This window comes from Diadema antillarum, unplaced genomic scaffold, assembly GCF_040938485.1.
Source record: "Diadema antillarum isolate AM-2024a unplaced genomic scaffold, OU_Dant_1.0 scf00000127, whole genome shotgun sequence".
Classification (NCBI taxonomy): Eukaryota; Metazoa; Echinodermata; class Echinoidea; order Diadematoida; family Diadematidae; genus Diadema; species Diadema antillarum.
Window position 1 is genome coordinate 410,007 of NW_027271016.1, and position 26,010 is coordinate 436,016.

General features: G+C 39.2%; 2 protein-coding genes across 2 annotated transcripts; one reads left to right on the forward strand and one right to left on the reverse strand.

Annotated features, from left to right (window-relative positions):
• Window positions 1-868: 868 nt before the first annotated feature.
• LOC139720356 (vesicle transport protein USE1-like) lies at window positions 869-13,183 on the reverse strand. Its single transcript, XM_071631724.1, has 7 exons — window positions 13,071-13,183; window positions 10,911-10,960; window positions 6,720-6,798; window positions 5,448-5,609; window positions 3,781-3,821; window positions 2,279-2,432; window positions 869-1,060 (listed from the first exon to the last, which is right to left on the reverse strand). The coding sequence occupies exons 1-7, from the start codon at window positions 13,167-13,169 to the stop codon at window positions 878-880; spliced, it is 768 nt and encodes a 255-aa protein (XP_071487825.1). The 5' UTR covers window positions 13,170-13,183; the 3' UTR covers window positions 869-877.
• A 3,531-nt stretch (window positions 13,184-16,714) lies between these two features.
• Window positions 16,715-25,249, forward strand: LOC139720357 (FAST kinase domain-containing protein 5, mitochondrial-like). The gene is made up of 7 exons (XM_071631725.1): window positions 16,715-16,774; window positions 18,289-20,079; window positions 21,292-21,395; window positions 22,890-23,055; window positions 23,236-23,605; window positions 24,175-24,289; window positions 25,148-25,249. Exons 2-7 carry the CDS (start codon window positions 18,399-18,401, stop codon window positions 25,247-25,249), a joined length of 2,538 nt encoding a protein of 845 aa, XP_071487826.1. The 5' UTR covers window positions 16,715-16,774; window positions 18,289-18,398.
• The last annotated feature ends 761 nt before the right edge of the window (window positions 25,250-26,010 follow it).

The following is a 26,010-nucleotide window of genomic DNA, read 5'->3' on the forward strand; positions in this document are numbered from 1 at the left end:
TGCCTGGAAAATGTGCAAAGAGGGATTTGAGCACATCCTAGTTGCGATGGACAGTTCCACTAGACTAGCAAAGACAAATACTATCATCACATACTGACCGGAGTTATTGCATATAAGATTTTCAATAACTTTGTTCACACTTTGATTTCAAGTTCGGAATACTTAGACCATTGTTGCAAAGGCACAGCATGCGACAAAAGATTGCAAAGCATAGTAATATCACGGTTTGCACTGCAAAACTTACTGAAAGTATTGCACTGTATGCTAAAATGAAATAGATATTGCCGTCCAATATGGCATATCATTTAGGTCCCATCAAGTCTTGGGGTATAATGAAGGTGGGTGGGGGTAGCTTTCCAGAGTTTTTATGCCACAAGAGTACAAAGAAGATGTGATTTTACTCCAGTAGCCATGCTACCAATTCTCCGAAAGTATGTAACTTCAAATACACTTTGCCTCGGGAACACCTTTCATTTTCTTGTCCACCATTTTTTGGTGTCACACTCACGTTTTGAAGCACAACCTTATTCACAAGTGCTTCATCCTTCCCTCAGTAACATTTCATAACTCTTGGTAGAAAAGTTCCTTGAAAGATATAATCCCTCCCCCGCCTAGTCAATATATTTGTGGCAGTATTCCAAGAATATGAGACAGCAAAGTTCGCAGCTGCCTCCCCTAGTAAGAATTATAGAAATTGACAGAAGCTATCCTACACATTCGGCAAGAAAAAAAAGGGTGAAGGCATCATTATATTGAACACAGGGGAGGCAAAATGGCAATGGCAAAAAGCTCTTCTTGCTATTGCTCATTTTTGTCTCCATCTGACCAACACAATACAAAACAAAACAGCCACACCCAGTGTGCGGCTGTTTCCTTATCAAGCCTTGGAAGGGAAGAGGCGTATGACGAAGATCATCCAGAGGAAGATGATGGTGACACATATGACGGGTCCCCAGACCCACCAGTTGCAGGATTTGTTGGCGTGGGCCTGTAACCGTTCACTCTCCGTCTTCAGCTTGCCGTAGTTGGACGCCGCCAATTTGTTGGATTCTTCCAATCTCTGTGGGGAAGTAACAAACAAACAAACCAGCCATGTAAGCCATTAGGTGCAATGTTAAGTCATAGACCTGTGTTTAAAGGACAAGTTCACCTTCATAAACATAAGGATTGAGAAAATGCAACAATATTAGTAGAACACATCAGTGAAAGTTTGAGGAAAATTGGACAATCGATGCAAAAGTTATGAATTTTTAAAATTTTTGTGTTGGAACCGCTGGATGAGGAGACTACTACAGCATGTGAGTCATATGCGTACAACAGGATAAAGAAAATGTAAAGAAAATTCAATATATTTTCACTTTTTTCGCATAATAAAAGAGCACTTGACTTGTCTCTTTCTAAAAGCAGGGGTAATAATATTACCCCTAACATATGTCGGTAACGAGTCAAGGGAGTATGTACTTTTTTCAAAAGATGGAATTTTGTGAAATTCTCTTTATATTTTCCTTATATTGTTGTACGCATGTGACATCTAAGTTATTCATACACTGCAGTAGTCTTCTCATCCAGCGGTTACTACACAAAAACTTCAAAAATTCATAACTTTTGAACGGGTTGTCCGATTTTCCTAAAACTTTCAATGACGTGTTCTCCTAATATTGCTACATTCTCTCAATCCTTATGTTTATGAGGGTGAACTTGTCCTTTAAGAAGACACAAATAAAGACCTATTGTTGATAACTGTTTACACTTTCCACAATAACTACTCTGATAACATGCATATTGCACTACCCCCCCACCACAAAAAAAAAAACAAAACACACACACACACACACACACACACACACACAAAATGAAAACAAAACAAAACAAAAACAAAAACAAAAGCAGAATATGCAAACACAGATATTTGTATTACTCTAGGTTGTACTAATAGAGAAGTTGACTAAGTTCATTATATTATTTAAAAAACACCAAAGAAAGACATAAAGAAATGCATGCTAAAAACCACCATTAAGGAAGTATGAAATGTTGGAATGGTTATCACGATCTCTGTTGGTTTTTCCTGGTTGTTACATTATTCATGTCAGCTGTTCAATCATCAAATTCTAGGGAGCAGGAATTTTTAGACTGTACCTCACCAGGCTTACTAGCTGATATGTTAAAGGTTATGCTATACCGTACGTGAATAAAACTGAAGAACGATGCTCTGCAAAAAAAATGGTTGCATGATTTCTAGTCACATCCTTTAACCCAAGTCAGGCCTCTCTGACCGTACCCTGTTGTCCTCCTGAATGATGCTGCTGGCTACCAAGGAGTTGTGTTTGAGGTTCCTCGTCAGGGACAGCATCTCGTCGGCCAACTTCTCCTGGACGTTGTTGTGATGCTGTAGGAAGGCATCCAGGTCATCTGTCACCTCCTCCTCACCTCCCCTGTTGGCGTCACAGAAAGAATTATTGATGTGACATCACTACCTTGTCTAATTTGCATATGCGACCATCAAGCTCAAAACTCATTAAAAGTAGGCGAAAATGAATTTCTACTTTTCTACATAGTCTAAAAGAGTAAGCTCTAGGCTTTAAAGTGATATATAACCTGTTCAAATTGGACCATCCTGACCCATTCAAAAAGTGTTTGAAATAAGAGAGAGTAAGGAGGTGCAGTTTCACAGAAAAGGGAGAAAAGAGGATTTAAAGATTGAGGTCACTCAGGCGTGCTGTGCAGAAGGATCAATGAAAATATATATTTCCCAGTGAAAGCAGGACCTGACTGAAAAAATATGGTCCAGAAAAACTGCTCATACATCAGTTTTGTTTTAAGCCGCCACATTTTGACAGTAAGTAGAGGAAAAGTTTTCTCTCCTGGGTAAGGCAAACTTAAAAATTTGATGTGGTCAACCCAAATTACATACCATGGTTCATTACAGAGAATTCAAATCTGCTACTTTTTGTAGGTTTTAAGTTGGACGGTCACATATACACAAGAAATCTATGTCATTCTGTTAAGATAAACATGAAGGTTATAATTTTCCAAAACTTTCCTATTTTTGCCCAATGGTAATGCATCAAACAATTCCCTCCTTGTCAGTTTTATTTCTTCTGGTCACAAAAGGTCAAATTAATCATGTACTGCTATTTCATTGTCAGTATGGAATACTTTTTCCCAATTTCTCAATACAGCAGTCAAGGTACATTCCTCAGAATGAGCGAGAATCACTTCATTGTTTTGATTTGACTGCTCTCTCTGGTTTTCAGAAACATCATCTCTCATAAACTTCCCTCATCGAGTGGCGTCAGCCTCGCTCTGGCCTTCGCTCATCTGGCCCATACTCTTCAGCAAGATGCCTATTCATACATATTGTGTATGTATCTCAAGGGATATGGAGACTGGGCATTTTCCTCTATATCACTCCTCTCCTATGGAACTCACTTCCATCTTTTCTCCGTGAAATTGACAAACTGGATCACTTCAAAGCCTCACTCAAGACTCACATTTTTCACCAGGCATTCAACTGTTAACTCTCTTGGAGGAGTCTGCACCTTTGAATGTTTCTCCAACAGATATATGGGGCTATACAAATGCTGTGGATCATCATCATCATAAAGTAAAACAAATACAGCCATCATTTCTGCCAGCTCATTAACACTGCTTGAAAATTAAGCTTCATTCTTGAATATTCATCAAGTCTGGTGTACAGATGATTTTCACTGCATTTCACGTAAAGGTGACTAGATATCATTGGGATAAAAGGTACAAGGTAAGAAGTGAAAATTTACAAACCTTCTCTTTCTCACTCCATTTGAATGAGGAATGCTGTCACCCTGTAAGAGTCAATAACCAAATAAAAGCTTAGGTGAAAACTCTTTCCATGCATACAGTATCAGAATATCAATTAAACAAAGTGTCCCAGGAATTAGAGAGAAATAGTGAAATTATGAAATATGCTTACAAAAAAGGAAAATTCTAACGTTTGAAATGACTACTGTTTTTTGATGAAATAATAGCAAAGATGATCACTAAAAATTTTAGAACCCTGGCAAACTGCAATGGGTGACAGTATAAATTCCATAGCATTTGTTGGTAGAAAGGACAAATGACTATGAGATATCAATGTAAGCAAAGACCAAAACAAAGAAACAAACAAACACACACATACACTTTAGTAAGCTTCTCATTGCTTACATTGACTCTTCAAAGAAGAAAGCACAATGGCAAATGCATAGGCGGAGAAATGAGGTGAATATAATCAAAACATTCCAGTCCTGGAAAGACTAAGATTCAAGTTCTGAAACATAGGATACGACTAGATTTCTTTTGGCAGAATCTGACAAGTAATGGGTGGGAATGAACATGACATAACTATCACAGAATTATAAGCTTCTTCTCCAAAAACTAGAGAAAACTAGTTTGATTCTGCAAACAGGACGATAGCTTCAGGAAGAATGCAAATAGGCTCTTCCAATCCATTGCCTTGTTAGTCAAAAGTTAATATCAACTTTTGAGTAATATCCTTGAGTTGAGGTGGACTACAGAATGTCAGTGTCACTATCTACATGGTGCCATCCACTCAAGCAATGGTTTGGAAAACTTGATTGGATATCTTTTTCCTTATCAACGGCATATATACACAATACATTTTGCAGGCATAATTTTCTGCACCTAGGGACTTGCAAGATGCTCTTGCCAGTCCCTAGATTTAAGATCCACAGTGATGGGCACAAATGCATAAGGGCTGCTGATTACTGCTTGTGTATTATGATTTTGTTGGTAATGCTGACATTAGTTGCATTGCCATATCTGAGGCATATCTATGGGGATGTACAGTGAAGTTGATTTCATGAATACCTGTGGACTTGAACATACATAAATTTGCAAGATGTAAAACCACTGTGAAACAATTACATAGTATACACGATACTTAGTATCAAAGGCATAATTTACCATTTGCAGATGAAATAAAAACCCAGCATTAGTGCTTAAAAATAGTTCTTTTAAAAAATATGAGTTAGGGATAGAAACAACCACAGTAAAAATTTGAACCGGTAAAATCGATGTTAAGTATTGTTAAATATACAAAATGTGATAAATAGTTATAATAAAAATGTTTCCAGACTAAACCGTCTACAGTTACGGTTTACTGAGAAAAATACATATATCTCCTTATATTTCAGGCTTTATCGCGAAAATTTTATATGATCATAGGATGTTTTGTGGTACAACAGACCTACACATATATGCATTAAATGTCATATCTTGAATATTTTTTAAATCACTGTTCCCAAAGGTTAACAGGACCTTTAAAGTAAATGATGTGTTTATCACATCTAAATAAATGAAGAGAAGAAAGTGAGAGTAGGAAGAAATATGAAATGCCTACTTTAGTATTTCATAACTTGAAGAGAACACATGAATGAGCAGCAATGAAGTAGCATTCCATATCTACTTACATCGCCAAGCAACTCTTTCCTCATCTCATTGGCGTATCTGGAGGAGAGTTGCTGGTGTAGATCCTTGGACCTCGCCATAGATGGTGAGTTGGGGTGTTGGATGCCTGAGGTCCTGGCTGGGGCCAGTAGCTGGGTCTTCATTGCCTTCTCGCTGGCTGTTGGCTTGGGAAGAGAGAGCACAAAAACACTTTATTTTGAAACCAGTATATGATACTAGTAATAAAGGAAATTTGTTTTTGCAGCTTTCTTCTTTTTTCATCTTTGTTTTGTTCTGTGTATGTGTGTGAGTGTGTGTGTGTGTGTGTGTGTGTGTGTGTGCAGTATGTAGTTTTTGTGTTTTGGGGGTTAAAGAACTTTGTTATTGAACACATGGTGTGAAGATTGCCTTCATTTCTCTGTGAAACCCCAAACTTTTTACATTCACACATAATTAATTGGTATGATCTGTCTTATCTTGGTAATAACGTGCATTAAAGAAAAGCATTAACCTCGCCCTCAGCTGATTAGTTAATATCGCTTTACATTAATGTTTAAATCCTCCTTACAGGGGAAATCCAGTCTAAAAATGAATTAGTCTAATAAAAAGAGTAAAATATCACGAGTTTTCTTCTTTTTAGATTGTTAACCAAACGCTGCATTACACCCACTTTCCATTGTTGCTACCATGTATTAAATAAACTGGTATTCTCTTATGACAGAAAAGGTTGTACATCTGAATGTCTTGAATTGATATTAGATTTTAATGATAACTTACAACTGGCTCTCCCACATCACCGTGGCAGCATCTCAATGACATAGTGCGAACACATGAGTTTTCCTATCCTTTGTAAGGGAAGCATGCACAACCTGAAAAATCATGACTCTGAGGAAGGGCATGCCTTTTGGGTCTTTTGTGATTGTAGCTTTACATTTTCGTACCATGCAAAAAAGTAAGTTCCTAGTAATTTGGGCTTTGATAAAAGAATAAACATTTGAGGCGAGGGATTGTTTTCTTGTCCTACATGTGAAGCTTGCTGTATTTCAGGAATCAAATATTTGATCAAATAACTCCACATTCCCTAAACAGTATTAAAGCAAACAAGAGAAATAAATACATGCATACATACAATATGGCAAGATTTAATAAAACATGAATGGCCTTACTTTTGCTTCATTTCTGTGGCAAATTAAACCATTTTCTATTTGTATTGCGGTTGAGACGCACTCACTAGTATCGAATTGCTTACTCTTATTGCTAATTTCTGACCTGCACAATGCCAAGCCATTTCTTACCAGCTTTTCCATTTGAATAACTTCCTTCAAGTAATCAACCTTCTTGCTGTAGTCTTGCATGATTTCTGCAGCTGATTTCCTTTGTTGAAATATGATATAAACGAACAAAATGAAACTAGAACTATCACTCATTGTGATTAATATACCCCCACCCACAACTGAGGAAATTAGCTCAACCAGGATTTTTTTTAACTTTTTAATGAAAAACAAAAAATTACCAAGGCAATGCACTGTCCAACAGTAAATAAATGTATTGCTCACTGTTAGTCAAATGTCCCACATCCCAAGTCAAGTGCTCAAAAACTGAGTGAGCAAGATAAATAAACTGACGATTTCTATGGTTTTTATTAAAAATTGTATAACCACGGCGCAACGCAATGTTGGATATTAAGAAAAAAATGAAGTTTTGCACAACTATATATGTATCATAGCCATCACATGTGCCAAATTTCAAGCCAAATGCTAACAGGATGAGGGGCTCAGTTGAATTCAAAATATTAGTGTATCATTTTCATTCAAAATATACTGTTACCATGGCAACACATTTTCAACACTGACAAAAGAGTTTTTGCACATCTAGGTAATGTAGAGGTCACATGTGCCAAATATGAAGCCAAAACGCTCTAAACATAGAGAGTTAGGATCTAATCGACATGTTTGTATGATTTTCATTCAAAATGCACTGTTACCATGGCAACACACTGTTCGAAAATGATGAAATACAAAGTTTGCATATCTCTGTACTACAATGGTTGCATGTGCCAAATTTCAAGCCAAATGCTCAAAGACTGAGGGAGTTACCTGAATCCACAATATTTTTATATTGATTTTCATTCAAACTATGCTGTTACCATGGCAACACAATGATCAACAATGACGAAAGGTTAAGTTTGCACATCTACATACCATAGTGGTCAGGTGTGCCAAATTTCGAGCTAAATGCTCAAAGACTGAGGGAGTTGGCGGAATCCACATGCTTTTTGGTGAAAAATTGTTGTTACCATGGCAACGCATTGTTCAACAATAATGACAGATTAAGTTTGAACATCTATATGCTATAGTGGTCACCTGTGCCAAATTTCAAGCCAAATGCTCAAAGACTGAGGGAGTTAACTGAATCCAAACTATTTTTGCATGATTTTCATTCAAAACATACTGTTACCATGGCAACACATTGATCAACAATGACCAAAGACTATGTATGCTCATCTACGTACTATAGTGGTCACATGTGCCAAATTTCAAGCTTAATGCTCAAAGACTGAGGTAGTTACCTGAATTCACAATATTTTTGTATGCATTTTAGTGAATAGCTGCTGTTACCATGGCAACCCATTGTTCACCACTGACGAAAGATTAAGTTTGCACATCTATATGCTATAGTGGTTGCATGTGCCAAATTTCAAGCCAAATGCTCAAATAGTGAGGGATTTAACTGAATCCACGATATTTTTGTATGATTTTCATTCAAAATATGCCGTTACCATGGCAACGCATTGATCACCACTGACGAAAGATTACCTTTGCACATCTACGTACCACAGTGGTAATGTGTACCAAATTTCTAGCTAAACGCTTGAAGACTAAAGAAAGTTAGCTGAATCCACAATATTTTTGTATGTTTTTTTGTTTAAAAAAAGCTGTTACCATGGCAACGCATTGTTCATCACTGACGAAAGATTAAGTTTGCAAATCTATATACTATAGTGGTCATGTGTGCCAAATTTCAAGTCAAATGCTCTAAGACTGAGGGAGTTAACTTCATCCACAATATTTTCGTATGACTTTCATTCAAACTATGCTGTTACCATGGCAACACATTGATAAAAAATGACGAAGTAGTAAGTATCCACATCTACATACAATAGTGGTCACATGTGCCAAATTTGAAGCCAAATGCTTGAAAACTGAAGGAGTTAGGATAATCCACACATTTTTGTATGATTGGTAAAAAAAATTATGTTGCCATGGCAACAGATTCATCACCACACACATCAAATGTGTTTTGCACAAATATACATTACATTGATCGCATATCCCAAATTCAAACTGAATTGCTACAAAACTAAGAGATTAGAGCAATCCACAACATTTTGTCAGATTTATATGAAAATCTTCCGTTGCCATGGCAACGCATTATGAAATAATCACGAAAAAGGTCTCTTGCACATCTGCCTGTGATAGCGGTCACACATGCCAAATTTGAAGTTGATTGCTCCACAAATGAGAAAGTTGTTCGATCCACAAGTTTTTATGAAAATATGCCGTTGCCATGGCAACGCATTATGCGATACTAATAAAAAAGGTGTCTTGCACATCTACCTTTGATAGCAGTCACACATGCCAAATTTGGGGTCAATTGCTCAAAAAATGAGAGAGGAGTTCGATCCACAACATTTTGCTAGATTTTTTAAAAATTTGCCGTTGCCATGGCAACTCATTATGCAATACTAACGAAAAAGGTGTCTTGCACATCTCCCTTTGATAGCAGTCACACAAGCTAAATTTGGGGATAATTGCTCAAAAAATGAGAGAGTAGTTCGATCCACAAGTTTTTTACGAAAATATGCCGTTTCCATGGCAACGCATTATGTGATACTAACGAAAAAGGTGTCTTGCACATCTACCTTTGATAGTGGTCACACATGCCAAATTTGGGGTCAATTGCTCAAAAAATGAGAGAGGAGTTCGACCCACAAGATTTTATGAAAATATGCCGTTGCCATGGCAACGCATTATGCGATACTAATAAAAAAGGTGTCTTGCACATCTACCTTTGATAGCAGTCACACATGCCAAATTTGGGGTCAATTGCTCAAAAAATGAGAGAGGAGTTCGATCCACAACATTTTGCTAGATTTTTTAAAAATTTGCCGTTGCCATGGCAACTCATTATGCAATACTAACGAAAAAGGTGTCTTGCACATCTCCCTTTGATAGCAGTCACACAAGCTAAATTTGGGGATAATTGCTCAAAAAATGAGAGAGTAGTTCGATCCACAAGTTTTTTACGAAAATATGCCGTTTCCATGGCAACGCATTATGTGATACTAACGAAAAAGGTGTCTTGCACATCTACCTTTGATAGTGGTGACACATGCCAAATTTGGGGTCAATTGCTCAAAAAATGAGAGAGGAGTTCGACCCACAAGATTTTGCAACGGACCGACCGCCCGACCGCCCGACCGCCCGCCCGACCGACCGACCGACCGACCGACCGACCGACCGACCGACCGACCGACCGGCCACCCGACCTCAGGATGATTCCTATATACCCCCCCCTACACACTATGTGTGGGTGGGGGTATAATAATCAGTGTGCTACAATCACAAGATTCTGTATTAGTTTCATCAAGCAGTCATACATATAATGTTTGAGGAAATCACATACATGTACACATAGTATCTCTGTGCACTAGTGTGTGCATGAATAATGTTATTCTTTGGAATGATCAATGTATGACCATTAAAAAAAAGCAGACTGCAAAGAAAAAAAAAGCTTTTGCAATAGCTTCCCACTTTAAAATGAATGACTAATCAAAAAAATATCTATGCAATGCATTATGTCTTGATTAAAAAGTTCGAATAGTAAATAACATATACTGTGCATCACTATAAGTATTCTAACATCATTCATACAGGAATTTTTTCACCTTGTTCATTATCTAACATATCATGTATGAGTAAGCAATCTGGATTTTACAAAATTTGTTTTTTTACAAACCTATTTGTTTAACAAATACTTTGCATTTATGTTCAGTTTCATTTTATCATTATTTCTACTGTATAGAACATGTCATTCTTGATATACTGTCAGCAAAATTAGTCAGATGAATCTCCACAGAAATGAAAAACAGACAAACTAATGTACTTCTACCATGAAGGTCAAAATTAAGCAAGGGGGAAAAAAATGTGTACCGGTACATGACATTATTTTCCATCCAGGAAGAATGAAAAGGAAAGCTATTGAACAGCCAGTCTTGTGAATTAAACCATCACATACACTGTACTGCATATGCCGAATATTTTGTGAGGCTTTTATTTTCACGAATTTCATGGGTCGGGTGCTATTCGCAAATTTTAAAAACGTGCATGTCGGGAAGTCACAATTCATGAAAAATGAGACTCGCTAAATACGTTGTATATGGTGTACTTGTACGTATACAGTATTGTAAGGTATTTCAAACTCACGTGTTGGTCTTCTTCAGGTCCACCAACTTGTCCTGAAGAGCACAGACATACTGCAATTGGAGGGGAATTGAAATTGTTGCAAAAAGAGAAATGTGGCACACTAAGGACTTGTCTTTAAACATGACAACTGTGTAGGAGTGGCAAAATTATGATAACTATCCCATTGCCTGTGGGAGCTTCATATGGGCCCTGTGCAAAGTCTGTAAAGTTTACAGAATATTGTGGATAAAGGGTCGATAAACATACTCTCACATAGATTTGAAAGAAGCTTTACAGACAAAAAGGAAGAAAGATTTAGGAGCACAGGGTGACTGAATGTGTCACCATAAATCTACAAATAAAACTACACTACAGGAAAGAACGTTACTCAAGCCAAATGTGATGAATGAAGGCCAAACTCTCAAAAACATCCTCTGGTGGAAAGAAATGAAGACAGTCGACAGGAAGGGAGGAATGTAGTAGATGACGAAAGAAGGTAGGTGACCTACAAGTAGAGCCTCTAGCCCCCCCCCCCCCCCCCCTCCCCCAATCAGGTGGTCATCTGTACTGCATGCATGCAGGTTCCCAATTTTTCAGGAAAGGGGCATATTTTAGGGGCCCAAGTTGGGGAATAAATCGCAAAAAATAGTTGAAATAGGGGGACTTTTTCCCCCAAATATCTTTTATTGGGGTAATTTTCAAATCCTTCCCAAATAATCCTGATAGGTTTAATTTCAAACCCCCGAAAAATTCTGAAAGAGGGGTAGGTTCCTAGTGGGGTTTCTTGGATGTTGGCCTTTGCGCGGTCTCCTGAATGTGTTGAATAAGATATGTGCATGTTTTGTTGACCAAGGCAAAAGATCGGTCTGTATCTGGTCGTCAGGGATATGTTCCGCGGAGACTGCGTCTGGCTTAGGAGAGTGATAATATCAATAAAATAAGACTCCTCTGGACAGACGGATCTTTCTGTCTACATGTTTTGCAGCAAAGCATACCGGGCTGCCCTCTTCACAGGATATTTCACCACATCCACGGCACATATGTCACGCTGCTTTGCTAGCTTCCCTTCTAAATGCCCATGACAGGAGGTCAAAATCCTAACCCCTTCCCATCCTTTACATATTAAGGGGGTATCTCTAAGAATCTGGAACAAGCAGGCCTTATTTTGATTGATGATTACATGTACTGGTAGGCCCTATCCATGTGTAGAACACCTATGGTTGCTAACGTTAGACAGAAAGATCCATCTGTCCAGAGTCTTCTTTTATTTTTTTTTTTTGTTGACATTATCGCTCTCCTCAGGGGATCCGTGAAGCCAGACGCAGTCTCCACGGAACATATCCCTGACGACCAGATACAGACCGATCTTTTGGTCAATATGGTTGCCTGCCTGACAGAGTGCAGGAGTGCAGTGGGTTGGGGGGGGGGGGGGCCTCTTGGCCGGGGGCTCTAACTTGTTAGCTCTCCTTTTTGAGCAGACAAGTTGTCCTAGGTACATGGTACATGTACATCCATATCCAATTATCATTCCAAAATACAGAATCAGCTTCTGAACCTAAAATTTCTTATAAGGGCTTGATTCTAGCGGCGATGTAGCAGCAGTTCTCGAGCAGACTGGAGTACGTTTTATCAATACCTTGCAGAGCAGAGTGGGGGTGGATCCGGGGAATTCACTTCCTCGTGAGCTGAAAGACTCAAGCTCTATAACATCTTTCAGGAGTAATTTAAAATCCTATCTGTTTAGCAGTGCATTTTGAAGACCAGTGTCTTTTGAAGACAGACTTTCATGTTTTTGTTTTTTTTTTTCTGCTTCTTCATCTTCTTCTATTAAGTATTACTGTGATGTACTTGTATTTTCAATCTGTTTGCTGTGATGTACAATTGTAAAGCGCCTTGAGCATTTAATCAAAGTGGAGAACGGCGCTATAGAAATTGCATGTATTATTATTATTATTATTATTATTATTTCGAGAAAAGAGAGATCTGCAGTCTGCAACAACACGGGCTCCTACGCGACACTGCATGGGATACAGTGGGGCAACTGCGGCAGAGATGGTCGATCGCCGCCTGTGTAGGCCCCTTGCAGTGATGTGTAGACCTAGGCACTACCCTTCTAAAAATCAGTTGTGCAAGCAGGCCGTTTGGAAAGAATGAATGAAGATTCCCACAGGGGGATCTTACCTTCTCTAGTCGCCAGTCTCCAGGCCTGTTCTGAGCAGCCATCTCCTCGCATCTTGCAAGGAGACGCTGAAAATTCACTTCTTCTCGTGACGTTGGCATGTTCCAGGAGGACTCTGATGCAGCAAAGGTGCCCTTGCTTCTTGGCGAGTGACGAGTACACGTAGCTTAGCTAGCTTCAGAGGCCGGAAGGAACCACAGAACTCTTACACATAGAAGAATCACTCGCCACCCGTTTTGTCGCCGTCGCTCGACTCATTGTCACGTGACGTCCGCCATTTTGCTTAGCGGAACTTTTTTTGCGTGCAAATCCCAGCAGACGCTATCCACATACAGTGACTGCATGTTGTACCGTGTTTTTCTGACGTTCCGGGACCCTGAGCGAGGCATTAAAATGCCATATTGTGCGGCTGTAAACTGCACAAATCACTTGACAAAAGGATTTGGAAACAGGTAAGTTTGACACCAAGCCATGATGAGAATAAGAAGTAAATTAATTCCCCAAAAACGTTACAATTAGGCGGATCGGTCGTATGTTGGCTTTCTTGTGAGCGCAGTAGCAAAGGTAGTCCCAGACACTGGATTTTGTGTTTGCCGTCGACATATCTGTTTACCACAAACTACTATGCGAAATAAAAAAGATCAAGTAGGCCTAATTTAGGCCCTGGGGCTATATTACACTCTGTACGTTGTGTGTTGGGGCAAACAGCTTTGTACATGAAAAAAGTGTAAATTTATGTAAATTTGAGCTTAGGTGTAAACTTTACACGTAGATTTATTCTTAAAATTGTCTAGCTAGTTAGAGTCACAGTACCAGTGGTGGGCTAGTGTCAGTGTCAGTGACAACACTACAGTCGTTTAGATACTAGATTGTCTAGACTGACTGTGTACTCCAGTATTAAAGTAACCCCGGGACATTGCTTTCACAATATGCAATATTTGTCATACATGTATTTGCGAGACTTGTCTTGCCTACATATTGTTGCCACGTTAACATTTCGTACTATACCATATAGTATGTTTTCACACTCAAAAGGATTTCATTTTGAATTGTGCTTGAAGCGAACAAGTGCAAGTGAAATCTTGGATAATACATTATTGCCTTTGATATTTTTTTTTTTATATTCTTGCCAGTGTCCATTATTCATGGTTTTCTTTTGCTGCCATATTGTATGCTAAGTGATTGTACATGCATTTGCTTTCATGATATACAATACATGTAGTTGTCTTATTTGTGACACTTGTTTTGCCTACATGTACATACTTTGAGATACAGTGTAGTATGTTTTCACACTCTTTAGATTTCACTTTGAATTTCGTTTGAAGCAAACGGGTGCGTGTGAAATCTTGCATTATACAGATGTTCATGTATTGCCTTTAGTTGATATTGTTATGCCAAGAATGCATTTGATATTCTTGCCCGACAGTGTTCATTGTTTATGGATTTTATGTTGTTGCTATATTGCATGATAGTTGATTATACAGGCATTTGCTTTCGTGATATACAACATTTGTTGTATATCTGTGATACTTGTTTTGCTTACATGTTGTTACCAAATTATGTTTTCATACTACATAGTGTATGGGATAGTGTTTGTTAAACTCATTACTAAGGATTTAATTTTGAATCATGCTGAGCTAAGTACAAGTGAAATCTTACATTTACCAATGTATTACCTTTAATACTGTTGCCAGGAATGCCTTTGGTGTTCTTTTCAGTGTTCATAATTCGTAGATTTATATTGCCATAGTGCATGCGGATCAACACAATATGTTGTCATACTATACCATAGTGCGTTTTTACACTCATTAGGATTTTCTTTTTGAATCACGCTTGAAGCTATCAAGGGCAAGTGAAATTGTGCACTATATTGATGTATTGCCTTAGATAATCTTGCCAGACAGTGTTCATTATTCATGAATTTTATGTTGTTGCCCTATTGCATGTCCATTATAGATGTATATGCATTTGATTTTGTGATTACAATAGTTGTCACAAATTTGCGACACTGGTGGTCTTGCCTATCATTTGCATAATATGTTCCTGACGCATGTACTGCCTGTGATTATAGCCGCCGTTTTATATTAGGTATGATAGTGGTACATGCACTTCAAGCAAATGGTATATCACTGTACTGTGGTTGATTCTCAGCAATCAACTTTGACCTTGATAAATGTCAAATAAATTGTAAAAAATCAGGAAAATTAACTCTGTCCAACTTAACTTTCTGTTTTTGTGGGAAGACAATCTTGACAGGAGTTCATGCTTGTAATGTGTGTGTGTGAGTGTGTGAATACATATATATATATATATATTATATATATATATATATATATATATATATATATATTTATTTATATATATATATTATATATATATATATATATACGTAGATAATTATATATATATATATACATATATATATATATATATATATATATATATATATAATATTAATTGAGTACCAGGTAGTCTACATGTTGGTGCAGCAATATCATGATATCGAAAGTAAAACAGAAACCAATTTCATGTTGATAACCAACAATTTATTTACAGCACACAAATATTTGAGCGATTCGCTCTTTCTCAAGTGTTGTTGCAAATCGCTCAAAAATTGGTGTGGTGAAATAAATTGTCGGTGATTAGCATGAACTCGATTTCTGTTTTATTTTTTATCATGTATACAGATATACAGTGTATACATGCCTATAGGCATATTGCTTCCTATACCAATATGTGCAATAGTGGTAACTACATTGTACTACACACTACTAACGATAATGATAACAGCAGGAATATAGATAATTAAGGTGATGTTGTCTTCCAAATTTCTAATATGTTGAACGAGTTTCAGATGGGTAAGATGTATTACATGATCATATCCACAAATCATTGGTTTTTACAACTGGACTGACTGGAAATTTAATTTGACCTGTTTAATGGGAGAAAAATCAAAAGCACGAACACACAACATCTTCTTACAATATCATTGGAGGGGGAAAAATGCAAGACATAGGGTTGAGAGGGGTATCAGAAAAATGGCAGGACACAGACATGGACAGGCGCGCGTCTTAGATTATTTTATACCAAAGCAGATCACGTCTCCGAAGTCAAATAGATCTATCCGAAAGGGGAAAAAAACACCTGTTTCAATACAGACAACTTTCAGGGAAGAGTGTGAAATAAATAACATAAATGAGTACATGAATCTGTGGTCAACGCTGGATTGAGAAGTACCAGTTTGCAGTTTGACAGTTTACAAGTTCAAGTAAATATCAAGGGCTATAGCGGCTGTCATACTGTCCGATCAGTGAGTTGACCGTAGTGTAGCGTACTCGCGAGGAGCTGCGGAGGTAACTTCGGAGGTACCGCTAAGCAACATGGCGGCGTGTGCACTGAGGCGTCACATCCGCGGTGCGCGGTGGCGACACCGAGCTCAGCGGGTTGTGAATGGGTGTGATTCTTCTATGTGTAAGAGTTCTGTGGAAGGAACTCGACTTCTCGGATCTACCTCCCTCTACGTTGGCAGGAGCCCATTCATACCTGTACACACGGTACCGTACATACGCACGTGCGTGCACAGCACACAAGGCACAGCAACTGCATGCAGTCCAAATTTCACCGGTGGTGCTATGGTGAAATGGTGTGTAAAACGTGAAAGGAAATGGGAGCGTAGATCTGTTGACACAGTCAGTTTGGGTCTTCGGTATGTAATAATTATGTTATTATGTAGTAAAAGTATCTTATTTTTGGGCCATTGTAGGTGTACTTCTGGGTATTGCAAGGATGAAGACGTTTATAAGCAGTGATCAGGCAGTTTAAACCTCTGCTGCTGCTGCACTTCTCCCGTACAGTCCCAAACGTATGATTTTACGATGTAAATGTGTTACTGTTTAGACCATATAGACTATCTAGCTCTAGACCCGGCCGGCCTAGAGTTATAGTTAGACAATCTAGTAAATTATTCACTTGGCAAGAGTCTCATTGCAATTGCATTGTTTGTGTTCATTAGCCCATGTTAGCTGGATGATATTGTGTTAATTTTCTGTGCATATCACAGGGTCGGCTAAAACAGTTGCAAGACAATTGGCAAGATTTTGTTGAACCAGGTGCGGGTTGAGTTTTTCTAACGTTAGATTTAAAATTTAGATAAATTTACAGTCTAACGTTAGACGTGCATTCTACAGCTCTAGGTCAAATAAATTTGTTTGAAAGAAGAGAGTCTCTGCTGGAAAGTGAGTGTAGGGACTTGTACTAGAAATAGGGGCCTAGCCTAGTAGTAGTACCGGTAGTACTAATAGTACTAGTACTAGTACGGTTAGGATCGACAGACACAGTATGCACCTCTACTCTAGTGCAGTCTTCAAACAAAATGTAAAACATCTCTCCTGCCCTGCACATACACGACCATAGATCTACTACCACATACTACCTATAGATGTATGTAGTCGAACAACATTGGTGGAGTACAGTTAATTCTGAGTAGAAAAACATACTGACAGAAGCGTAACAGAAACAGTCAGTTTGTATAATGACATGTAGCAGGGTCTATTGAGTATTAACACAAACGGATTAGGTCTATGACCATGATGACTATGAAGTCTAACCATTTTTTTTAATAGAGGTTCCACCAGCACTGAGTAGACTTTTTCTAACTGTTAGTATTAACTCTCTATTTTTCTAACTATTAATTCTGAAGTGAATTGGAAATTAGAGAAAATCCTGGCAATCGTGCACTTACAGGGCTATAGATATTTAATGGAATTTGTACCTCAATCAGTGTATACCAAAGTGGTATCCCATGAATTGAATTTCCTCACACTGAGCAGCTGGTGAGCTTTTGTTGATGTATGGAACACCATTTTACAAGTAAAGTCACTAAAGCCCACCTCACGCTGCAATTTCGACTAGTGATACAATTGTAATTTGCAGCTTGCAGTACGTTTGAGCGATATCACCGTTGCTCTCAATTGCAAGATGTTCAAAAATTGCAGCCTGTTGTTTCGCAAGAAATCACAGTGTGAGGCAGGCGTAAAAGCCAAAATGATGCATCCCAACCACTTCTGCATCTTTGCCACTATCCTGATCTCACATACATTTGTAATTCGATACAGTTAGTGTGAAAATTGCTTGTGATTTTCTACTAAATTCAATTTTTGTTCCTTCTCCATGCCATATGCAGGTAATGATTAAATCAACTTCATGTGTTTCTTTCTGCAGTTGCTGTGGTAAATGCTGTTCTACTCACAACCTGTCAGATGAAATAAATTTGAGTCATTCCACCAGAATCGGGAGGTTCAACCTAACGGTTTTTCATCTCATGAAGACCCATGGCTTCACATCAAATGAGGATTTTCATGACGAAATGTCACGTCAGCAGGTGGAAGTCATTTCTGAATGCAGGTTTTGGGCACCGTCATATCAGAAGAATTGCAGGTTGTGTAAATCAGTGTGCCCCCAAAGAATCAAAGCTTGAAGGCCTTACACCAGGATATACACCACTGAGAAATCACTGGACACGCACTCCGCGCACCATAATCCAGGGGTCTGCAGTCAGAGGTCAAACATCTAGTGCACACTCTTTAGCCGATATTCCAGCCAAGAATGGCTTATTTCATATTGATATACCAGTACAGCCCTCAAATGGACAACCCAGTGGCAGAGAGGCTCAGCATTTACGACAGCCCAAGATTCTGGGGAGCAAGGAGGTGTCGTACAATTACAATAAGATAATGTTGACTGCCAGTGCTTATCTTCTCAGAGAACGAGCAAAGCTGACCGCGGAGCCGAGGACAGAATTGGAGTCATTTCATTCAAAGCACACACCAAGATTATTCTATCTGGAGAGAGAGGAATATCAGCACATGGCATCATGCTTGCCAAGGAATGACACTGAGTTAGTCACAACTTGTGATAGCTTATCTGGAGAGGAATTCTTGGACAGGATTGGGACCGACAAAAACAGTTATTTTCCCGTGCCCTATTTCATCGATGGTATTCAATCCCTGGCGCAGAGATCTGATGAAGCCTTAATCAGTCTGAACAACGATGCCAGATTTCTCAGGCTCTGCACCATCATCCGAGTGGTCTGCCCCAAGATGTCACACGAGGAGCTTGTTTTCGTGCTGATGTTTCTTGCGCGCGTGCAAGTGCGAACGAGGGTGGAAGCTCTGCCGGCGCTCTATGAAGAGTGCTGCAAGAGAACAGAGAGCTTGACTCTCAGGCAACAATTACTGCTTGTGGATGCCTGGAGAATGATAGGACTGCCTGTACCCAGGTTCAGCTCAGAAGTCTTTGCCAGGTGTGAGAGACATATTCCTGCTATGAACACACCGGAGCTGGTGCAGTTGATATACCTAATCGGAGAGAACAGAGGGGCACCCAAGAATGTTGAAAAGAAGTCGGTGCACATGCTTTCTGATCACCTCGGCTCCATGACCCTGACTGAAGTGGGGGCAGTGTGCACGGGACTGTTCAAGTCAAACACCTCACCTTCAACTGAAGATATGATGATGCAGATATCAGACCTGGTGTGCAGCAGCGACATCCAGAATGTCCACAGCTTCTTTGTTGTTGGGATCCTCAAGCACTTCCGGCGCCAGTATTATGGCTACCAGCACTTCTTCCAGTACGTTGCCAATGCGGTGACACCTCTCCTCAGGTGGTACCCTGTTATGTCGTGCATGCAGATCCTGTTGACCTATGCCACCATGCACATCTGCCATGCCCAGCTGTGCAATGAGATCGCCGAGCAGATCATCCAGAAGGCTGACCAGTGGCGCTCCAAGGACACCACCAAGGTCCTCTGGTCCTACGGCACGCTCCAGTTCCTCCCGGAGTCGCCGCAGTTCTTGCCAACTGTGCTTGGTCAGCACCTCAGACAGCACGATGACATGCAGGAGTACCCGATGAATTTGGTGTCCAGTCTGCTCTCCCTAGCCTACCTCCAGCTGTACCCCTTTGAACTGATTGACAGACTCTACAGCAAGGAGTTCATGGACACTGTCATAGGTTTGTATTGAAATAAGTCTTCTGTGCCTTTAGCACCATCAAACAGTCTTTGCCATCAGCTTTTTGCACACTTTTTAAAGGTGCATGGTACCATTCCTCATTTGTAAATTGTAAGCAACATATTTTCATATGCATTTGGCCATTAGGAGATTGCAAAGACAAGCTCAAACTACTTTCCTTTCCAGCATATAGATGAAAATACATGTATCCTTATCAATGATTTGTAGAGTTCTTGTCAGTCATCTCAAGATTAACAGTGTTTTTATCCGGCGCAACACAAGGTTCTTCCCCCAGTCATTCAGGGAGGCAGCTTATAAGTCCCTTGTACAACCTCACCTAGGATGTAGTGTCTGGGACCCACATATGGCCTCGGATATTCAAAAACTGGAAAGGATTCAACGCCAAGCAGCTCGCTTTGTCACAGCTGATTATAGAAGAACGAGCAATGTGACCAGCATGATCGATGAGTTGAAATGGCCCAGCCTATCTTCACGATGTACTGTGAGCAGGCTTACTATGGTGTACAGAATCATGAACGACCTTGTTGCAATTCATTCAGATACATTTTTTACAATTAACTCGTCTAAAACCAGGAAAAATCATGACATGTGTTTCCAAACATACCGCCCTAGGGGCAACATCGACAAATTTGCATTTGCCCAGAGATCCATCCCTGAGTGGAACAAACTTCCGAGCTCTGTAGTTTGTGCAGTCTCACCTGAACAGTTCAAGGAACTCTTAATGACCCACCTTAAAATTACACCTTGTGATAAAGCCCACACCCCTCCTCTCATCGTACACACAAGTTGTATTCATCTTCGTGATAGGCTGCATTTTATAGCCCTTTGAAGATTATAGAAGAAGAACAATTTTGAGTTTTTATCAATTTGTGACATGATTATGTGGTGAACCATTCTTATTTCCTGTGAGAACATCCTCTTTTGGGTACAACTCCATTCTAGTCCATCACTTCAAATCTTTTTGTATTACTGGCTAGCAGAATATCAGCTCAGTACAATATACATGCCACCTGTGTGAAACTTTGATAGAAATTATCCATAGTCATATTTGCCATCATGTTGTAAAAATATCCTACAGTACTGTATACAACCCACTGTGGGTAGATGCACATGGTGGAATCATGTGGATATGTACATATTGACCCCATTACGCATCTTACAGTGGTCATTTGCTGCTTGGTCTTGTCTGTAGACTACATGGACAAATCTGGGGTGGACCTTCGGAGGGACATGCTGCTTCTGGACAGATCACTTGAGATTGAGTGCCCAGAGTATGATGGGAACCGCCTGGATGAGGTACAACGGCAAATACTCGAAAAAACCTTATAAATGTTCTACATCCCTTTTGCAAACATCACAAAATTTTGCTTGGAGAATAGAACCCCCAACATCGTGTATGAAATCTTACAGTTATAAACTTCAGAGTTTTAAAAAAAAAGGAATGAAAGACTAACCCCATGTCTTTCAAGAATAACTGTTGGAATGTTTTCCGGGTCCAAATAAATTCACTGGAAATTTTTGGTATTTCCCTTTCAATCATAAAAGAAGTTTTCAGCTTTATTATTCAGAGGAATGGTCAGAAATACCTACCTCTACAATATACTGTACCAGCTTATGAAAGGAATCTAATTTCAGGGTTGCCAAAGGGACACACAAACTTTATTGAACTTGTGAAGGGTGTAGGGCAACTACCCCCTGGGCAATTACTCCGGACCCTTCCTCTGGCCCTAATCCTAATCCTAATCCTGAACCTAATCCTAACCCTAACCCAAACTCCTAACCCTAAACCTAACCCTAAACCTAATCTTTACTCTAATCTTACCACTAATCAGTGTATTTAGCTGGGGGGTAATTGCCCGGATACGCTTGTGAAGAATATACTTCGGAATTCTATGCCCGATTCTTTCCCCATCTACCTACCCCCACCCTTCCTTTCTGAACCCGACTTAGGCTTAATAGCCCAAGTCGTGTTCTCGGATTTCAAACTAGCTTCTAAATGCAGTATACATGTTGAAGTTTCGTTGCTGTTGTATTTTGTCTTTCCCTAGTTTCACACATTGCGCCTTAACAGGAAGATACAGATTTGTAACAGAGAATATGCAATGTGTGATTTTTTTGCTCCGTTTCAAGTTTGTCAGAATGGGTGCATCTTCAATCTGTATATTGTATGAAAGCATTGATGTCTCATGTCAATGTCTCAAATTAGATCAAGTTTAGTTGAACATTGCAACATTTTAGTCTTATGAGTGGTTGGTTTTTCTGAATTTCTTGCTCCCAAAGCCCACATAAACAGCCACATTCATGAAACAGAGACTTTGGTTTGACTTGTGTTTTAAAGTTAAAATTCTTCTTTTCTCCTTCTACCACTTCTCTTACCCTCTTTTCTTCCTTTTTCTTCCCCCTCTCTCTAGAGTCTACCTCCTCTTCTTTCTAACTTAGTTCTCCAGTCAAGAGAGGAATTATTGATTTCAGTACACAACATAATGGTGTTAATGTTTTTATACAGTAAATTTTGTGATGTTTCTATTCTCACAAATTTTGCAAGTGGAATGATGTTCATGAAATCATCATCTTGTGAATATATTGCCAAATGTAACACGAATACATTGCATGTCATCTCATTCTGTCACTGTTAATCTTGATCACGAATCAAACTACTCGGAATTTTGTCTTACACGTCTTAATTGGTAAGATATACTTGCAAAATAGTTTTACAGTAATTTCATATGGTTCAAGGCATTTTTGTGCTATGTGAATGCAGTTTTCTTTTCTTTTTGTTGCCTGTATTAGTCCCTCTTGCTTAGATCGGACATCTCATCTGAAATCGTTCCCAGTATTGGTCAGCAGCTGACCAACAGGTCAGAGGTGCGCTTCATAGCAGGACTGGTCAGGGCTGCTGTCGGCACAAAGGAGCACTACCGGATTCACTCCATTCTACCTCATTTCAATACCCTAGGTAAGAATATCGGTATGGTAATCAAACAAATGCATATTTCAGTGTTGGACAATATCACAAAAGAATGTGTTTCAAGGGATTTTTTCAAGATCAGTGCAATATTTGATATTCATGCCAAATAAAATACTGGCATTAGAATGATTTAGCTGCTTTCTTTTTCAACCTTTTTCCTACCCCCAGATATTGAAGTCCGTCTTGACGAGAAAAACAGACCCATCTTGTTCAACACGCCATCTCTGCGGTTTGGTGGCAACTCTAGGGAGGATCTTTCCCAGTTTCCGAACACAAGGACCAAAGCCAACGGTCAGAAGGGCAAGAACGCTGTGTCACTTTCATCCAGTCTCATAGCAAATCTCACCCAACAGGGTACAGTGCAATGCACTGCTGCTCCTCGTTCTCTGAACATTGCACAGGGAACAAACCCAAAGGAGCTCGGGACGGGCGGAGCAAAGAATGGACAGCGTGACGGACTGAGGAAGGGCTACCTGACAAATATCGAGAGAATCCTTCAGAAACCAGTGGCTGCACCAACATCGAGTGGAGAAAAATGGTAGGCACTTGGGGACTACCATGGCTCTCAATTCATTCACTCATCATAAAATGTCATAAATTGGTAGAAGGAGGTATACATTTTCAGTCACCGTTGAATGCAACATTCTGCTACTTTAATCATGTTTACTTCTTATTCTTCGAGTAAACAATGAACAATCTAGTGCATAATGTGCTAAATTCATGAAAAGAAGTGGTTCTGAAACACAAGACGTGTTCCCAAGGTACTCACTTTAAATGCGACCGTAATAAAGATATTGCAAGATAAAATGTAGCAATGAAATTTCATATTTAAGATGGAAAAATTGGGGTGATGATATTATCCCAGATAAATAATCAAAACTACGACATAAACTCGGCAATAGGCAATGGGTGTTGAAGAAGATCAAAGCCCTCTAAATGAGTACAGTGTATGTACACATTTATTAATTCAACTATCTGTATATATTATACAGTGTATATGATTTTGACTGTCCCTCATCATTGAGACTACATAAAAGAAGTTTGTCCGTCAAAGATAGAAGGCTTTGATAACAGTTACGATTACTGACCCACAATTCGTCCTCTCAGGCTAGCAATCGTGGTGTGGGCCAGAAATCACAGCCATTACGGGGGCTCCAAGCTACTCGGGCAGCACGCCATGAAGAGACGACAGCTTGAATTGCTTGGTTACCATGTCATTGATGTGAGTGTCATGAAAAATAATGTTATGTGTATGTGTGTAGTCAGTGACTATTCATGGGTACTATTGAAAGTCATTAAACAGTTCAGAAAATGTCCCATAAGAGGAGTTTTATTAGTGTGACTGCTGATTGGGGGGGGGGGGGGGGACAGTATGAATGCTTTATTGCTATTATTTTGCCAGTTGATATGTATCTGCAAGAGTGCTTTGTGGAATATAGCAGTACAGATGTCATCGTCTCAGTGTTGGATAGGTAAACATCCTGCATAACATGAATGAGACTTCTGCAGCAGCCCTGACATATGCACTTGTTATTTGAATTTTCAGCTGTAGTAGAATTTAAAAACATTGTAAATTGTATAAAAAAGACAGAGCCTATTCAAATTCATGAAGTTTTTCCGTCGAGTTGTTTTTATTGCAAATGATTAACAAATTGCCCTACTTACATAAATATATAAGCACTGAAATACTTGGTACTTTATTGTGTAATCAGTTGCAGTAAAGACAGAGCCTGCCTTTGTTTTACATGGCTTGCAGCATTTCTCCATACATTTTTTTTTTTGGGGGGGGGGGTGGTGGGGGTTGGTGGTGGTGAAATAGGTAGTTTTACCATTTAGTAATACACTGTACATCTTTCACAGCTCTCAAGCAAATATTCTTCATCTAATATGACTTTTGAAACATTTATGGGACTAAAGTACTGCAATAAAGCACCAGATGTGATTTTTTTTTGTTTTTGTTTGGGGGGAGGGGTGGGCAGGCAACTTGATAGTTGCTCTACATTCTGTCTTAATTGCAATGAACTGAAGATGTTCTTTGTGTTGAATATGCACACTACTACTGTGTATTTTCTCATTTCAGGTATCATTTCGAGAGTGGTCGACGCTCTTCAAGAGCAGGGATCAGCCGTCCAATGTGAAGTTCATGAGGAACAAGATATTCAACAACTCTTCCAAATTATGACACCGTACTCTCCATTCATGGTAGTGTCTGTGCTGTGTGCAATAGTGTGTCATGCAAAAAGCCAGCTATTGTTTAAGTGTGACTTGAGGTCATAAATGACAAATTTAAGTAGATGAGTATCCTCCTTTGGCTCTTTGTTTATTTGAAGTGAAAAATCCACTCCAATCTTCAAGCTGACTGGAGAAAAGAGTGAAGTAAAAATATAAGAGATAAACATGACTTTCAAAAGTTTCACAATTTTTTGAGAAACAGAGATATTAGTTGAGACCACATACCACAAGGATGGCACAGGCATTAGTCTTTGCTTCACCAGTCTTTACTGTAATGTTTTGTTTGTTTCTTGTTGTTGTTCTTTTAAAGTGAATTCAAGAATGCTAAATTATATACTTCTCATCTGTTATCATCGCCTGCCTTGCAGAAGGGCCCTTGCATGAAATTTTACCTCAAAATCAAATTTTTTGACAGTGACATACTTGTATCAAGTCTGACAAGAGTTTTTAAAGCTCTTTCATATGGTGTGATCACAATTTTTTTAGCCTGCAAGTCTCAGGGCCCTTCTGCCGGGCAGGCGACAACAGTAGATAGAAGTGTAAGGATTTTGCAGTGATGAATATGTGAAGGCAAAAGAGGAGGGTATACTTGCTGAATTATTGGCATAAGAGCGATCATTAGATACATTCTATTTATATCCAAACCAGTCAGGGTGATCACACAGGAACGGTGTCTAATTTGCCTTGTTAACCCCGAGTCCCGAGTACTGA